Source organism: Bos indicus x Bos taurus, chromosome 7 (genome assembly GCF_003369695.1).
Source record: "Bos indicus x Bos taurus breed Angus x Brahman F1 hybrid chromosome 7, Bos_hybrid_MaternalHap_v2.0, whole genome shotgun sequence".
In the NCBI taxonomy this organism is placed as follows: Eukaryota; Metazoa; Chordata; class Mammalia; order Artiodactyla; family Bovidae; genus Bos; species Bos indicus x Bos taurus.
The window spans coordinates 51,431,478-51,449,257 of NC_040082.1; the positions used below are offsets into that span (position 1 = coordinate 51,431,478).

General features: G+C 37.9%; 1 protein-coding gene across 3 annotated transcripts in view; it reads right to left on the reverse strand.

Moving 5' to 3' along the window:
* Positions 1-17,780, reverse strand: part of SPINK5 (serine peptidase inhibitor, Kazal type 5) — an 83,835-nt gene that overhangs the window by 36,990 nt on the left and 29,065 nt on the right. For 2 of the 3 annotated variants that reach the window (XM_027546043.1, XM_027546042.1), the window contains exons 9-16: positions 17,107-17,234; positions 15,856-15,937; positions 14,623-14,750; positions 14,105-14,186; positions 13,638-13,765; positions 10,821-10,869; positions 4,376-4,503; positions 2,712-2,799 (exon numbers count right to left, since the gene is read on the reverse strand). In XM_027546043.1, coding sequence (XP_027401844.1) covers positions 2,712-2,799; positions 4,376-4,503; positions 10,821-10,869; positions 13,638-13,765; positions 14,105-14,186; positions 14,623-14,750; positions 15,856-15,937; positions 17,107-17,234 — 813 coding nt within the window. The remainder of the gene's footprint in view (positions 1-2,711; positions 2,800-4,375; positions 4,504-10,820; positions 10,870-13,637; positions 13,766-14,104; positions 14,187-14,622; positions 14,751-15,855; positions 15,938-17,106; positions 17,235-17,780) is intronic. The other variant, XM_027546044.1, reaches the window with a different exon arrangement.

Consider the following 17,780-nt stretch of genomic DNA (forward strand, 5'->3'; position numbering starts at 1 on the left):
TATATACTTAAAAGTTCCTAAGAGATTCCATATTCTCCATACAGAAAACAGTTGCAATTATATGACATGATGGAACTTTTGCTAATGCTATGGTGACAAACACCTTTCAATTTATAAGTGTCCAGTGTATACACCTTCAATTTACCCAATGTTATAATCCAATTGTATCTCAATAAAGTTGGACATTTTTAAATTAAAATAATGTGCCCAAAAAACAAATATTATGACCCTTCTTTTGTCTTTAAAAGGCTGAAAAAGCAAAGACATTCCTAAGCTTAGAAATACATATCTGAAATAAAAATATGCGGAAAGAAAAATATAGGTATGATACCTAGAGAAACTGACAACTTTCTGGGAGTTTCTTGATAAAGTACAGGGATGGGAGATGCATATTTGAAACAGAAGAATAACAATGGCAATGGAGAGAAGGAAGCTTGTATTAAGACCATTCAAAAAACCTATGAGGATTTAGAAACTCTTCAGACATTATGGATAAAACACTTTCAGTTCTGAATTACTAACAAAAAGATGGTTCCAAGTAACAAAAAATTATTAAGAAAATGAGTCAGTTTAGAGGCAAATTTTTAGGCTGTGTCAACTATCCCCCCCCAAAAAAAAACACAATTATTAGAGTTATACTTTGGCAGCTGTTGTTAGGAAATAGAATAAATAAAGGTAAACCTTGTGAGGTTTACCTAAGACTATGTGAGAGTAGATGCAGAGTTTGCTGTGCTACTTGTAAATTGTAAAATTATAAAATAAGGTGAAGTCGATATAAAATAGTCAAAGGATTACTGAATAATCGTAATTGAAGGTGGGAGTACTGGTATTCCTCCATAGCTGGATGATGACAAACAGAAAATATGATAATTTATGTGCACTTTGTTTTGTAAATTAAACTAATGTGAATGATAGGGCTCTTGTATCCTGTTTTTGAAATTAATTAGAGGGAGAACAATTAGACATGCAGTGTTGTCAGCTTTGAAGATGATGGAAAAAGTCCAGGAATCAAGGAACAACAGCCGCCTCCAGAAGCTAGAAAAAGCAAAGGACCTTTCATAGAGATTCCAGGAAGGAAGCCAGCCCTATTAGCCCCTTGGGATCCATGCCAGATTATAACCTAAATAATCATAAGATAATACGTGCTGTTTTAAGCTACCCAGTTTGTGGTAATTTATCAAAGAAACCAATTAAAAAAAAAATAGAACACAGATTTTAGTTTCTTTGGATAAAATACGTAGATGCATCTATATGTTACAATTTTAAAATGGTATAATTGAGAAATAATAGATATTAGAGCTATTACATCTATGGAATAAATGGGGAAAATCTTTAAGAAATAGAAAATACTTAATCTGAGTCATGAGAAATGGTCAGAATTTTGACAGAAAGCCGCATAGAAGGCAGAGCTCACTGTATGTACAGTACTAAGGACCTAATGTGTGTAGGGCTGTGCTGTTATTCTTGGGTAGGTTTCTGGGGACTCCATAAACATAATATACATAATGATAACTATATTATTATTTTATAAGTGAGATGAAAATGCATAGATGTTAACTGTCTGACCTTACTGGTAAGGAGATGGAGCCAGTATTGAACCCTGACAGTCTGAGTCCAGAGCCCAGGACTCTAACCACAGTGTTCTTGAGTTCACAGGCTGGAAAGCCAGGAATCAATGCTTGGCATGTCCATGAAGCAACCAGGTGACCAGTACGGCACTGGGTAGAAGAGCAGGAAACTGGGTCTGAGAGGTGACAGAAGTCAGGTTCCATATAGCACTGTCAGTCACTAGAAGGACCTTGGTTCTTACTCTGAGTGAGATGAGAAGCCACTGGGTGGCATAAATAACCTGCCTTACATTTGTAAATAATTAGTCTTTCTTCAAAGTCAGAACCAAAGATGAGAGCAGAAAAAACAGTCAGAAATGAGATCTTCCAAGTTAGATAAAGACAAAGGAAAGGAGTGATGAAGACTGGAAGCACAGCCTTCAGAAATATCACACATGGAGGTTGGGGGCAACATCTAAAGAGCATCATAGGCTTCAGAGCCAGAACATGTGGTTCAAATGTTAGCCCCCAAGTTACTGTGCGTGTGTGTGTATGTATCTATATACACATATATAGTCACTAAATATATATTTCCTAACTTGTTATCTAAGCCTCCAGTTCCTTTTTTAAAATAAATACAGATAATAATATATACCTTGAATGGTTACTACAAAGATCAGTTATAAAATTGTTATACAACATGTCATACAGTAGCCACTACATAATTAATAGCCATGACCATCATCATTGTCATCATCATGTGAGATGTTATAGAATGTAAACTTGAGGCTTAAAGATGCTTTTAAGTAATTTTCTCAAGATCTTACAGAGAATTAACTGGGATTTTGTTTTAAACTAAACATTCTAATACAAAACAATGGGGAGAAAAGTCTAAACTCTACCTCTGTTGGTTTGCATTCAGATACATCTCCCGCGATTACTATAATTCACATGGTCAGTGGAGAAAAGGGTGGTTATCTTCTTAAACGCACAAGCACTAGATCAGATATTAGATAGATAAGCCGAGCAAAGAAGGAATCTTCTTAAGTATGGGGATCCAAATATAGCTCTTCAGTTTGCAGAGTCACTGAGGACAGTGGAAGCAGGAGCCTTGCCTAGAGAAAATGCAATGTTTATGTGGCTCTGATGATGTGAAACAATTACCTGCACTGTTTCTCTCTTAACTTTCACAGACCTAGCTTTATCCTTTTCTTTCTTGCCATTATTTTTCTTCTCTTCTTCTTCAAGTTTGCTGCAATAAAATACAGAAGATACAAGCTAAATGCAATTTCTCATTCTCTTCAGTAACGTATTTTAAAAAGGAGTAAGAATCTTCCAGACCAAACGTCAGATTTAGTCTTCAGTACAGATTTATCCAATCAAGATGTACTAATACTTTGCCCAATAATGCAGATAAATTCAGTAGTTTACAATCATCCTTAAAAAAAAATAAACCTAGTATGCTTTTTTATCAGTATGTGAACCTTGGCTAGTATTTTTTTTTTCGGTGACTTCAATCAATGATCTGGGGAAAAAATCACAGTTGCCTTGATTTTAATTTTTAAAAAATTTTTAAATTGCTTTTTATATCTAAATAATTACCATATTAATGATGAGAGCAAGGGGTGATACCATAGCAGGTGAGGGGCTCATATTGGTAATGAATCATGTTTTAATATAGAATTAAAAATTTTAATATTTTTTCATGGAATTAATATTCAAATTGAAACTCAAGTTTAATAATGATTAATGAGTATAATAATGATTCAAGTCCAAGAAGATTCAACAACTAACATTTTGAGGTCAGTCATGAGCCTAAAATTCTGACATTCTTGTTATTTTCTACTGACATATATCATATCAGAGCTGGAAAAATCCTTAGCATTTATCACATCTAATATAGTCATCTAATACAGTACTAGCAAATCAAGCCGATAAGAGGAAAACCCTGATTTCTTGAATCTCAGGCACTTTTTATTGACTGCCCCTGTTAATCTTTCCTCTAAGGAACTATGTGAATATACTTAGATTAGACCAAGACATGTGAAAGTTAAGGGGCAATAACTCTGCACTTCTTTAAACAAATATTATTTAAATATTTCTCAGCATTTTATGTGTGAGGCTCACTAGAGGATTGAGAATCTAAAGAGGAGGTGAAGCAGAGGTGGTAATAATCCATGTCTGTATTGTCCTACTCGATGGAGCTCTGGCTCCACTCAGAAAAACAGTGGCCCAAAGACCTGGACATGGCTAAAGAAGACGACTTTTAGTAAACATCCATATGGGACCTGCCTCTTACAGATTTCACTCTCTTACAGTAAGCCACTTATCCGAGTATTTCACCTGCATATGGTAATGCCCCTGAAAAGATAAATGCAATCCATTCTATTCCATTTCTTGTTTAGGCTATTTTAGACATGTTTACACACTGACCCCAGAGACTTCTGTTCAGCTGGTTTTCCCTTAACTGGCATCTGAGTATACTCACAGAATCATAAAATGTCAGGGGTGGGGGACCAAACACTTAATCTCACCCAGATCATCAAACTTCTGGTCTCTTTTTGTTACAAATGATGATTGTCAGGTGTTAAAAACATATTTGCACTAAATTAAGACTCTACCCATGCATTAGCTAGAAGATAGAAAGATAGCTGAATAGAGAATAACATTGTCACTGTGACTCAGTGTTACTTAATGTCTTTTCCACGTGCTTTAAAATTGTCTAGCATTCAAGTCATGGTCTATATTCTACACATTTATGGAGAAATTGAGACAGGGCTGATAAATTGTAAAGAGAATGAAGGGGAGAGAAGAGCTTAGACACTCACAACAGGCTTGCACACATGGCACACTTGTTTCCATGCATTTTGCCATCCGGGCCACGGACAGGGTCATTCTCCCTGGTGCATATGAGCATTCCGTTCCTCACCTGGTTCCGAAACTCACTGCAGAGTTCCTGGAAAATGAAGAAAATACACTCTCAGAGTGGTTTTCTACCCTTCCTACACTTCTTTCTGTTATGAAGGAGAAGTAATGCAGAGTTAAGGGAAAAAAAAGTGACTACATGTAGCAGTAAATCAGTAAGCATTTAAAAGTCTTCTTTCGTGGACTCAGAATTGTTCTGTTTAGTGGATCTGAGAATGTTTAACGTCAGCATCCTCTTGAGGGTGCTTACAATAGAGGTGCAGAGGAAGGCTGATAAAATCGGTGGAGACCAAAATAAAATATATATGTTTATGATGTGTCGCACATCACAGTCTATAAAAGCTAGGAAAGATCAAAGGGGAGGAAATTCAACAGGCCTAGAAGAGGAGGTTTCCTGGAAAAACTGAGAATATTACTAGGTCTTCATGAAAAAGAAGGAAATCCTGCCATTTACAACAATTTGGACAAACTTGAGTGTATTATGCTAAGTAAAGTAAGTCAGAGAAAAACAAGTACTGTATAGTATCACTTATCTGTGGGATCCCCAAAAGCCAAATTCACAGAAACTGAATTAGATGGTGTTTACTGTGTGTGTGTGTGTGTGTGTGTGTGTGTATGTGTGTGTGTGAGAGAGAGAGAGAGAAAGTAATCAAAGGATACAATCTTGCAGTTATAAGTTCTAGTTCATGGTGATTATAGTTAACAATACTGCATTATATATGTAAAAGTTCCTAAGAGACTAAATGTTCTCCACACAAAAGACAAATGTAATTATGTGACATGATGGAGTTGTTCACCAAAGCTTTGGTGGCAAGCATTTTCCAATTTATAAGGTACCAAATCAACAAGCTATACACCTTGCCCAATGTTGTAATTCAATTATATCTCAGTAAAGCTGAACATTTTTAAATGAATGTGCCCCCCCGCAAAGAATATTATGAGCCTCCATTTGTCTTTAAAAGGCTGAGAAAGAAGAGAAAAAACATTTTCAAACTAAGAAATAAAGACATATCTGAAATAAAGATCTGGGGAGAGTAAATAGGAAAGTATAATGGCTGGAGAAACTGGTTGACATCTTTCTGAGAGTTACTTGACAGACAGAGTCCAGGGTTGGAGGAGGCATATTTGAAACGAGAAGAATAACAGTGGAAGTGGAGAGAAGGAGGAATGTGTTAAGATCATTCAAAAAGCTTAGAGGATTTTAGAAACTGATCAGACATTCTGGATAGAACAAATTTTCAATTCTGAATTACTAATATTAATAAAAAGATCATTCCAGGTAACAGAGTTATTGAGAAAATTAGTCAGTATAAAGGAAAACTTTTAATTGCTGTTGACTCTGCCCCCCCCCCCACACACCTTCCAAAATTATTAGGCTTATACTTTTGCAACTCTTGTTAGGAACTAGAATAAAGATAAACTTTCTATAAGACTATTTGACTCTGGTGGTGGAGAAGACTCTTGATAGTCCCTAGGACAACAAGGAGATCCAACCAGTCAATCCTATAGGAAAGCAACCTTGCATATTCATTGGAAGGACTGATACTGAGGCTGAAGCACCAATACTTTGGCCACCTGATGTGAAGAACTGACTCATTGGAAAAAACCTTGATGCTGGGAAAGATTAAAGGCAGGAGGAGAAGGGGATGACAGAGGTTGAAATGATTGGATGACATCACCAGTTCAGTGGACATCATTTGAGCAAGCTCCGGGAGTTAGTGATGGACAGGGAAGTCTGGTGTAATACAGTCCATGGTGTCGCAAAGAGTTGGACATGACTGAGCGACTGAACTGAACTGAGAGTAATCCAACATAGTTTGCTCTGCTACTTGTAAAAATGTACAATTATAAAATCATGTGATATAGATTTAAAATAAAGAGTCAAAGGATTTACTTAATAATCATAATTGAAGGTGGGGATATGAGTATTCATCCATAGCTGGATCCCGACAAAGATCAAATATGATTCAGTTCAGTCACTCAGTCGTGTCTGACTCTTTGTAATCCCATGAATTACAGCATGCCAGGCCTCCCTGTCCATCACCAACTCCTGGAGTTCACCCCAACTCATGTCCATCAAGTTCATGATGCCATCCAGCCATCTCATCCTCTGTCGTCCCCTTCTCTTCCTGCCCCCAATCCCTCCCAGCATCAGGGGCTTTTCCAGTGATTCAACTCTTCACATCAGGTGGCCAAAGTATTGGAGTTTCAGCTTTAGCATCAGTCCTTCCAAAGAACACTGAGGACTGATCTCCTTTAGAATGGACTGGTTGGATCTTCTTGCTGTTTAAGGGACTCTCAAGAGTCTTCTCCAACATCACAGTTCAAAAGCATCAATTCTTCGGCACTCAGCTTTCTTCAGTTCAAGTCTCACATCCATACATGACCACTGGAAAAACCATAGCCTTGACTAGATGGACCTTTGTTGGCAAAGTAATGTCTCTGCTTTTGAATATGCTATCTAGGTTGGTCATAACTTTTCTTCCGAGGAGTAAGCGTCTTTTAATTTCATGGCTGCAGTCACCATCTGCAGTGATTTTGGAGCCCCCAGAAATAAAGTCTGACACTGTTTCCACTGTTTCCCTATCTATTTGCCATGAAGTGATGGGACCAGATGCCATGATCTTCGTTTTCTGAATGTTGAGCTTTAAGCCAACTTTTTCACTCTCCTCTTTCACTTTCATCAAGAAGCTTTTTAATTACTCTTCACTTTCTGCCATAAGGGTGGTATCATCTGCTTATCTGAGGTTATTGATATTCCTCCCAGCAATCTTGAATCCAGCTTGTGCTTCTTCCAGCCCAGTGTTTCTCATGATGTACTCTGCATAGAAGTTAAATAAGCAGGGTGACAATATACAGCCTTAACGCACTCCTTTTCCTATTTGGAACCAGTCTGTTGTTCCATGTCCAGTTCTAACTGTTGCTTCCTGACCTTCATAGAGGTTTCTCAAGAGGCAGGTCAGGTGGTCTGGTATTCCCATCTCTTTCAGAATATTTCACAGTTTATTTTGATCCACACAGTCAAAGGCTTTGGCATAGTCAATAAAGCAGAAATAGATGTTTTTCTGGAACTCTCTTCCTTTTTCCATGATCCAGTGGATGTTGGCAATTTAATCTCTGGTTCCTCTGCCTTTTCTAAAACCAGCTTGAACATCTGGAAGTTCATGGTTCATGTATTGCTGAAGCCTGGCTTGGAGAATTTTGAGCATTACTTTACTAGCATGTGAGATGAGTGCAATTATGCGGTAGTTTGAGCATTCATTGCCATTGCCTTTCTTTGGGATTGGAATGAAAACTGACCTTTTCCATTCCTGTGGCCACTGCTGAGTTTTCCAAATTTGCTGGCATATTGAGTGCAGCACTTTCACAGCATCATCTTTTAGGATTTGAAATAGCTCAACTAGAATGCCATCACCTCCACTAGCTTTTATTATATGTGCACTTTGTTTTGTAAATTGAACTAATGTGGATAGGTGACATATAGTTGATTTACAATGTTATGTTAGTGTACAGCAAAGTGAATCAATTATATATATATATATATTTATATATATAACATACATTATGTATTTATATAAATATAACATTATATATATATATATAAAATACAAAAATCATATTGATTATATTCTTTGCAGCCAAAAATGAAAAGCTCTATACAGTCAGCAAAAACAAGATTGGGAGCTAACTGTGACTCAGATCATGAACTCTTCATTGCCAAATTCAGACATAAAATGAAGAAACTAGGGAAAGCCACTGGACCATTCAGGTATGACGTAAATCAAATCCCTTACAGTGGAAATGACAAATAGATTCAAGGGATTAGAGCCGATAGAGTGCCTGAAAAACTATGGATGGAGGTTTGTGACACTGTACAGGAGGCAGGGATCAACACTATCCCCAAGAAAAGGAAATGCAAAAAGGCCAAATGGCTGTCTGAGGAGGCCTTACAAATAGCTGTGAAAAGAAGAGAAGTGAAAGGCTAAGGAGAAAAGGAAAGATATACCCATTTGAATGCAGAGTTCCAAGGAATAGCAAGAAGAGATAAGAAAGCCTTCCTCAGTGATCAATGCAAAGAAATAGAGGAAAACAACAGAATGGGAAAGACTAGATATCTCTTGAAGAAAATTAGAGATACGAAGGGAACATTTCATGCAAAGGTGGGTATGATAAAGGACGGAAATGGTATGGACCTAACGGAAGCAGAAGATATTAAGAAGAGGTGGCAAGAATACACAGAACTAAACAAAAAATATCTTCATGACCCAGATAATCACAATGGTGTGATCCCTCACCTAGAGCCAGACATCCTGAAATGCAAAGTCAAGTAGGCCTTAGGAAGCATCACTACCAACAAAGCTAACAGAGGTGATGGAATTCCAGCTGAGCTATTTCAAATCCTAAAAGATGATGCTGTGAAAGTGCTGCACTCAATATGCCAACAAATTTGGAAAACTCAGCAGTGGCCATAGGAATGGAAAAGGTCAGTTTTCATTCCAATCCCAAAGAAAGGCAATGCCAAAGAATGCTCAAACTACCACACAATTGTTCGTATCTCACACGCTAGCAAAGTAATGCTCAAAATTGTACAAGCCAGTCTTCAACAGTACATGCACTGTGAACTTCCAGGTGTTCCAGCTGGTTTTAGAAAAGGCAGAGGAACCAGAGATCAAATTGCCAACATCTGTTGGATCATCAAAAAAGCAAGGGAGTTCCAGAAAAACATCTACTTCTGCTTTACTGACTATGCCAAAGCTTTTGACTGTGTGGATCAAAATAAACTGTGGAAAAATCTGAAAGAGATGGGAATACTGGACCACCTGACCTGCCTCTTGAGAAATATGTATGCAGGTCAGGAAGCAACAGACTGGTTCCAGATAGGAAAAGGAGTACATCAAGGCTGTATATTGTCACCCTGCTTATATGCAGAGTACATCATGTGAAATGCTGGGCTGGATGAAGCACAAGCTGGATTCAAGATTGCCAGGAGAAATATCTATAATATCAGATATGTAGATGACACCACCCTTATAGCAGAAAGCAAAGAACTAAAGAGCCTCTTGATGAAAGTGAAAGAGGAAAGTAAAAAAGTTGGCTTAAGGCTCAACATTCACAAAACTAAGATCATGACATCTGGAATTATGACATGAGGAAACAGTGGAAACAGTGACAGACTTTATTTTCGGGGGCTCCAAAATCACTGCAGATGGTGACTGCAGCCATGAAATTAAAAGGCACTTGGTCTTTGGAAGAAAAGTTATGACCAACCTAGACAGCATATTGAAAAGCAGAGACATTACTTTGCCAAGGTCCATCTAGTCAAAGCTATGGCTTTTCCAGTGGTCATGTGTGGATGTGAGAGTTGGACTGTGAAGAAAGCTGAGCACTGAAGAATTGATGTTTTTGAACTGTGGTGTTGGAGAAGACTCCTGAGAGTCCCTTGTACTGCAATGATATCAAACCAGTCCATCCTAAAGGAAATCAGTCCTGAATATTCATTGGAGGGACTGACGCTAAAGCTGAAACCCCAATACTTTGGCCACCTGATGCAAAGAACTGACTCATTGGAAAAGACCCTGATGCTGGGAAAGATTGAAGGCAGGAGAAGGGGATGAAAGAGGATGAGATGGTTGGATGACATCACTGACTGAATGGACATGAGCTTGAGTAAACTCCAGGAGTTTTTTATGGACAGGGCGGCCTGGTGTGCTGCAGTCCATGAGGTCACAAAGAGTTGGACACGACTGAGTGACCGAATGGAACTGAAAATATATATATAGAGAGAGTTCCCTGTACTATATAGTAGGTTCCTGTTAGTTATCTATTTTATTTATAAAAGAAAAGAAAGTGAAGTCGCTCAGTCGTGTCCGACTCTTTGCGACCCAGTGGACTGTAGCTTCCAGGCTCCTCCATCCATGGAATTTTCTAGGCAAGAGAACTGGAGTGGGTTACCATTTCCTTCTCCAGGGGATCTTCCTGACCCAAGGATCAAACCCAGGTGTCCTCATTGCGGGTAGACATTTTACCATCTGAGCCACCAGGGAATCCCAGTTTTTGTATATAGTAATGTGTATATGTCACTCCCAATCTCTCAGTTTACCGCCCCTCCCAACTTTGCCTCTAGGTAACTTTAAATTTGTTTTCTACATCTGTGACTCTATTTCTGGTTTTTAAATAGGTTTATTTGTACCTTTTTTAGATTCCACATACAAGCAATATCATATGGTATTTGTCTTTCTGTGTCCCATAAAAATTAAACAGGGGAGCATTTACGCTAATGAGATACCTAGAGTGTTATTGTAGAGAAATCATGTCAGGGTATAATATAAGAACTTGTGAGAAAATTACCTTTGCATCTTCTCTTTTAGTCTTTGCTTTTGCTCTGTCTTCTTGCTGACTGTAAGAAATAGGAAAAAAGAGAAAAGAAATGAATCTTAATATGGTAGATTCTTAACACTCACTGGTTGATCATTCGTTGCTTTCATTATTCTCAAGCAACTCCCATGATCCAGTTATAGTAGGTGTCATTTTATTGGGTAATAATTAGAATGATTTATTTCATCTCAAGAGAATGGTATTCAAGAAATAATCATTTAATTAACAAGGAAACCTATTTAGCTTCTCAGCAAATAATTTGCAATGGGACTTTCTTACTTGCTGATTCTTTTGCATTTGCAAAAGGTACAAAACTCTTCATTGCAAGTCAAGGCGTTAGTGGCTCAGTCATGTCTGACTTTTTGCTACTCAATGGATTGTAGCCCACCAAACATCTCTGTTTATGGAATTCTCCAGGCAGTAATTCTGGAGTGGGTTGCCATTCTCTTCTCCAGGGGATTTTCCAGACCCAGGGATTGAATCTGCCTGGTTGCATGCAGATTCTTTACTGTCTGAGCCACCAGGGAAGTCCCCCTCCAAAAAAAAACTCTTTATAAAGTGGTAATATTTAGCTTCTGGGAGGAGTATAGCATGATGATTAAGAAGAAAGACTCTGCAGCAAAATTGAACAAGAAACACAGAAAGTGTCAACCTGTCTGTGTCTTTGTCATCTTTAACTGTGGGAGATAGAGTGGAAGGATAGGAGAAGTAATAAGAATACTTCTCTCATAGGACTGTTGTGAGCATTACATGAGTTGATACATAGCCAAGCAATGAGAATAAGTATCTGGTATATAATAAAGGGATTGATAAAAGTGATCAATATCATCAGCATTATCAGCATTATTGAAAATTAACTCTCCAAGAACAGGCCTATGTTTAAATGAGAGTAACAGCTCTTAGCCATTTTGGAAAAGTGACAGTGTTGCAAACTGAGTTTAATATGCTCAGTCTAGAGCATAATTTGATCTATAATGCAGATAATTCAATCATATAGAGACAAAAACAATTTTTATATGTTACAATCAGCATAAATTCTCATTGATCAAATTAAAACTTAAAAAGTTGAGAACTCTATTTGTATATGCTATTAAAGTGTGCAAGAAATGACTATGGAGGAAAGCATGATTCTTAAGAAAGGCAATAGCCTTTGCTAACATATCCTTAAAATATGAGATAATAAAACTTTAATTGAATAATTTTTACATTGATGGAAGAAACTAACTAAAATAGCTCCAAAATTGTGGAGTTTCTTAAACTTCATTATTTGAAAACTGATCCAAACTTTACTATGATGATTGTAAATTGTCTGTAAGATTTAACATATTTCCCTTTCATAATGTAGTTAGAGGAAACAGCAGAGATGACCATTAGGTGGCAGTCTTACTTCCTCATCTCTGAAAGATTAATATCAAGAATAGACTGAAATAAGCCTAAATACATGTAAATGTTACTACCAAAACAATGAGAAATCTTATCATTTTCTTCATTTTTCCTGTGCCAAAATTTATATCATCCTCATCTTCTCTGGGCCTTAATTTTTTTTCATCTATAACTTGTGATAATACCAAACCCATTACATACGGTTGCTGTAAAGATTAAATGAGACTGGGCAGCAAAGCCCTCAACAAGTATATGCAGATTATATGCATTCAATAAATGTTGGTTATGATAATTATATGGTCATTGTCATGATTTCCACGTAACAGATTTTTTTAATGTTTCCATGGCTCTCTCACACTAGGGGACAAATCTCCTGGGTTATATTGCTCTCAGCTAGGGGAGATGGAATGACTGAGTCCTTTCAGAAATTCTGCGGCTGCTGCCAAGTTGCTTCAGTCATTTCCGACTCTGTGCGACCCCATAAACAGCAGCCCACCAGGCTCCCCCGTCCCTGGGATTCTCTAGGCAAGAACACCGGAGTGGGTTGCCATTTCCTTCTCCAATGCATGAAAGTGTAAAGTGAAAGTGCAGTCGCTCAGTCGTGTCCGACTGTTAGCGACCCCATGGACTGCAGCCTACCAGGCTCCTCTGTCCATGGGATTTTCCAGGCAAGAGTACTGGAGTGGGTTGCCATTGCCTTCTCCTTCAGAAATTCTAGGCATATAGAAAATAGAATATCCCTTGGGACAAAGAGCAAAAGACTTAAGGAAAATCATTGACTCCGGTTTAAGAGGACATACCACGTTGTCTATTGAGAATAGAGTCATACTTTAGTCCCTATAAATGGGGTATTGAACTCCTGCACAATAAAATCATCATTCCTGAAGCAGTCCTTCTCTAACTATTGCAGAGTTCATCTTCATGTTGTATCCAAATCTGTCTCCCTGTATCTCTCATCAGTTTTAATCCTGTTGCTTGCGGTCACACAGAATGAGTAGAAAGAAAAATAGTGAACCAAAACAAAAAATTCCTAAAATCCGCTGTATACCATAATGATATCAATGTATATAATCTCATGTATTTCCTCTTTCAGTTAATAATCCTTCATAAAACTAAAAGCATTTAGTGTGGTTTTCACAGAGTAGTCTCTGCTCTGAAAAAAAGATCTTTCTGAAATGTCCTGAAATGATTCTGTATTCTTTGCATCACAGAAGTTATCATCTAAAAATTCTCCATTTGTTTTTTAGTTTTGGATTTGTTTTGTTTTTGTTTTTCAGTTCATTTAAATGTGACACAGAAAAAAAGGCTAGCTATGCCTAAGTGGAAAATGTGTTATTCATAATTATTTGAAAACTTCCCTTAGCAGTTCCCTGCCCCCAAGCCTCAGAAGCCCTGGGCTCTACTCACAAGAAGGCCTCACACATGGAGCAGGTGTTGCCATGCATCTTCCCATCTGGGCCCTGGACGGGATCGTTCTCTCGAGTACAGAGAAGCTGTCCATTCTTCCTGGATTTGCGGTATTCCCTGCACAGCTCCTGTGAAATCAAGGAGGGAAGTCTGAGCTGTTGAACACAAGTTGGATCAGATTGCAAAAAATCCTGAAGTTTAGACTTTTTTTCTCAAATGGGGTTCAGCAGTTGGTAAATTTTAGAATAACTTTGAGGACACAAGCAATTTTAAATGATGGAAGTTATAGACCCTCAACCTAGAAACAGTTATCTATGTAAATGTGTGCATGCACACATATAAACAAATACACAAACACAAACTATATTCGTGTTTCATACGGTTTTAGAGAATTTATGGGTGCCCTGAATGCCACCTATGGATCCCAGGTCCATATGCCTCTGACTTGTTGCAGAAGTTCCTCTTACCTCAAAGGAAGTTGTGGTCTCAGTTTGTCTTTTATTTCTTGATTCACCTTCCTTCTTTTTCTTTTCTTTTTCTTCTGCTTGGCTAAAAGAGAGTCATTTAAAGAGAAATGAGTAAGAATTCTAGACTATCCAGGTTGAAAGTGATCTAAAGTACTCAAATATTTGATTATTACAGTTGATATAAATTATGAACTAGGTATGCACTGTTGGGCATATTGATATGTTTGCTAGTGATCTGTCACATGATTTCCGATGATTTCATATCCCACTCCACAAGGGTGTGATCCTTGTTTCAGATCATTTACACTCCCATGGGAACTCAACCAGCAAGTAATACGCAAGAATCATTCTTGGATTCTTACAACATTGTGCTAAAATGTGCCACACACACACACATACAAACGCCATTGACAAGAAACAGACACAATTTAAGAAAGAGAATAAAGCTCCCAAAGAGAGAGAGATGAAGCAGAAAGGACAGAACCCTCCCTCATTTTCCCAGCAGCCGCTCTACTCACAAGAAGGCCTCACACATGGAGCAGGTGTTGCCATGCATCTTCCCATCTGGGCCCTGGACGGGATCGTTCTCTCTGGTGCATGGGAGTTTCCCATTTCTCACAAACTGGCGGTATTCACTGCACACCTCCTGCCAAAATAGAGAAGGTAATCTAGAAATACATTTCATCCCCATTCAAAGCAGAAGTTCAAAGCATCTCCACTGGTAGAAACTAATCTTTTGAATCCAGGACTTTAGTTGTGTTTCTCTCAAATATAAAATTCAACTCAAGGAACAGAACTCATGATTTGCTAAGAGACGGAAACAAACAAGACATCAGAGGATGCATAATAAAAGAGGGAGGCAAGTAAACTCTACTAGACATAGGATGAAACAAGTACACACATACAGGTCCAAGAAAATCTGAGAACCCAAATGTTGGGACCATGAAATCTGATTGTGGAAATCAGGGAAGATGTTTTCTGGGAATTACAATAACTTGAGTGAGACTTTGAAGAGTAAGTAGAATTTTCCTGGTTAAGAAATAGATTGAGAAATATACATTTGAGATTGCTAAAATGAGCTGAGGGGCACATGTTGGAGACTACATGGCATATATAGCAGCATATGAATTTCTGAACAGCAGTACGGAGCCAAATGAGAGCGAAGGAGACTAAAATGCATCCTTCAGTTGATAATGAGTGATTTGTGCATTTTAAGAAGATAAGTATTATGATCTGGTTGATATTTTGAAACTTTAGTCCAGCTGTGTTAGGGAGAATGGCTGGATAAGGAAAAAAAAATTAGAAAAGGAGGATTCGACTTTTATCATTTAAACAAGTTATGATAACTTACATAGGTCCATGAAAATGAATATTGTAGCATTTCAAAGGTAAAAATCATGTTTTTTCCAGGTGTGCAAGGTATTTTTTAACCCAACTCAGAGGTGAAATTTCAAAAATTCACCTGTAGAAAATACACACCAAGTGTCTCTGAAAACTGAGTAGCAAAAGCTAGTCCAGTCTGTTACATGATAAAAGTAGAACTAGTACTCAATTTTTTTTCCCAGACTGCAAATAAGTCCTTTTCATTGTACAGAGTTAGTCTCTGAAGCAGCAAAAATTGATCAATCTGCCATAGCATGCATCTCAATGTCATCTCTAGATTGAAGGGTTAAGGTTTTCTGGGGATTTTTGCAGGGCAGTATGCCAGCATTTAGGTTCTTTGAAGTGTGTTCAAATTATAGTCTACTCACTGCATATGAGGGTGCTTTTCCAGATTCTCTTTTACTTCTTGCTTTTGCTTCAGCCTTTTTCTTTTCTTCAGCTTCTGCTTGGCTGAATGAGGGGGTGGAAAAAGGACAGATCCATAGAACCAAACCCAGGCAATGGCTTCTCCATGTTCCTGCACCGCTAATCTGTCCTCCTTCCTTAGGAAGAAGCAACGTGGCCCCTTTATCACTACATATTAATGAGAAACAGCACACAACAGCCTCCACTGTGGTAAAGTACCATATCTTCTTCATAGTTTCTGCTTAACATTGAGATAAAGATAGCAATACTGGGAGACTTGCTTTCCGAAAATTACCTTTCTTGACCATGCTCAGAAAAGGAACATCATCGGCATTCATCAAGGAGATACCAAAACTACTAGCTTGGTGACATTATACCTGGAGGCTGAAAGTGGCCTTAACAGAGCACACCGACTGGTCCCCTTGTTTCACAGACACAAGGTGAAGTAGTGAGGGCTTTGCTTATAATCTCAGGATATGACCACAACTAACCAAGAGCTTTCATCTCAAGTCTATGTTCAATCTACCACCTCATGTATACCCTACATTTATTAATTCAATTTATATGTACTGCCTACTCATGACTGTGTTCTCTATAAGGAAATGTAGGATGGATAGAAAAAGATTAATAATTGCCATACCTTGATAAGCCAAATGAGCCTGTTTGTTCTATACAATGGAATTGTATGATATGTACAGTTAATTGATGGTATTTCAACTATACATGGTTGTCAGTCAAAGCAAAAGGTCAAACTAAATGTAGTGAACTACTTAATCTGAACTCAATCAAATAAACTGAGCCCAATCCCAGATTTTGAAACCAAACTCAATTATAACTTACTGAGAAATGTCACATTATAAAAAGCAACATGTACTGTTATTTTTGAGTTCATGGATGTTTCATGGACAACTTTAATAATCAATTTCTGCAGTTTGTGTGTTAATTTGGGGAAGACTAAATGCCTATAAACTTGTAGCTTCAGCAGTAGGAGAATTTGATATTTGTGTAAATCAGGATGTTCCAGTGCGAAGGAATAGATGTTGGGGGAAACAGACATCTTGGCATAAATAGCTCTAGATACGTACTCCCGCCTCTATTATTAACATTCTCTGTGTAACTTCTGTAGCTCCCTCCCCAGTTCTGAAAACAGGCTAGTTCTATTAAATTACTGTAGGATCCTTTTACTCCTCAACATTCTAAAAGTCTATACTCACTAGAAGGCTAGACACATGGAACACAGGTTGCCATGCATTTTCCCATCTGGTCCACGAACAGGGTCGTTTTCTCTGGTACAGAAAAGTACTCCATTCTTGGCACGATCCTGATACTCAATGCACAGTTTCTGAATAATGGAAATCAGACAGTTTAGAGATGGTTCTTTGTTTATAAATGTATGATATTCTTTATCAAAGATGTTAGAAAAGAGGAATTAAGGATCAAAAATAAAACTTTTAGGGTTTAGAATTTTCTAAAATTTGTGATATTTCTCCTTAAAATATTCATTCATTTAAGTATTCAACAGATGTATTAAGTTAGAGGGATTAAATATGAATGTGATTTGGCCCTTTTATGTTGAAAGAAGAGGATAAGGGATTACAATATAAAAAGCTAAGGGATATGACACATGTTTAAATTAAGTGTGCACAATGGCACTCCACTCTGGTACTCTTGCCTGGAAAGTCCCATGGACAGAGGAGCCTGGTAGGCTGCAGTCCATGGGGTCTCGAAGAGTTGGACACGACTGAACGACTTCACTTTCACTTTCATGCATTGGAGGAGGAAATGGCAACCCATTCCAGTATTCTTGCCTGGAGAATCCCAGGGACAGCGGAGCCTGGTGGACTGCCGTCTGTGGGGTCTCAGAGTCGCACACGACTCAAGCGACTTA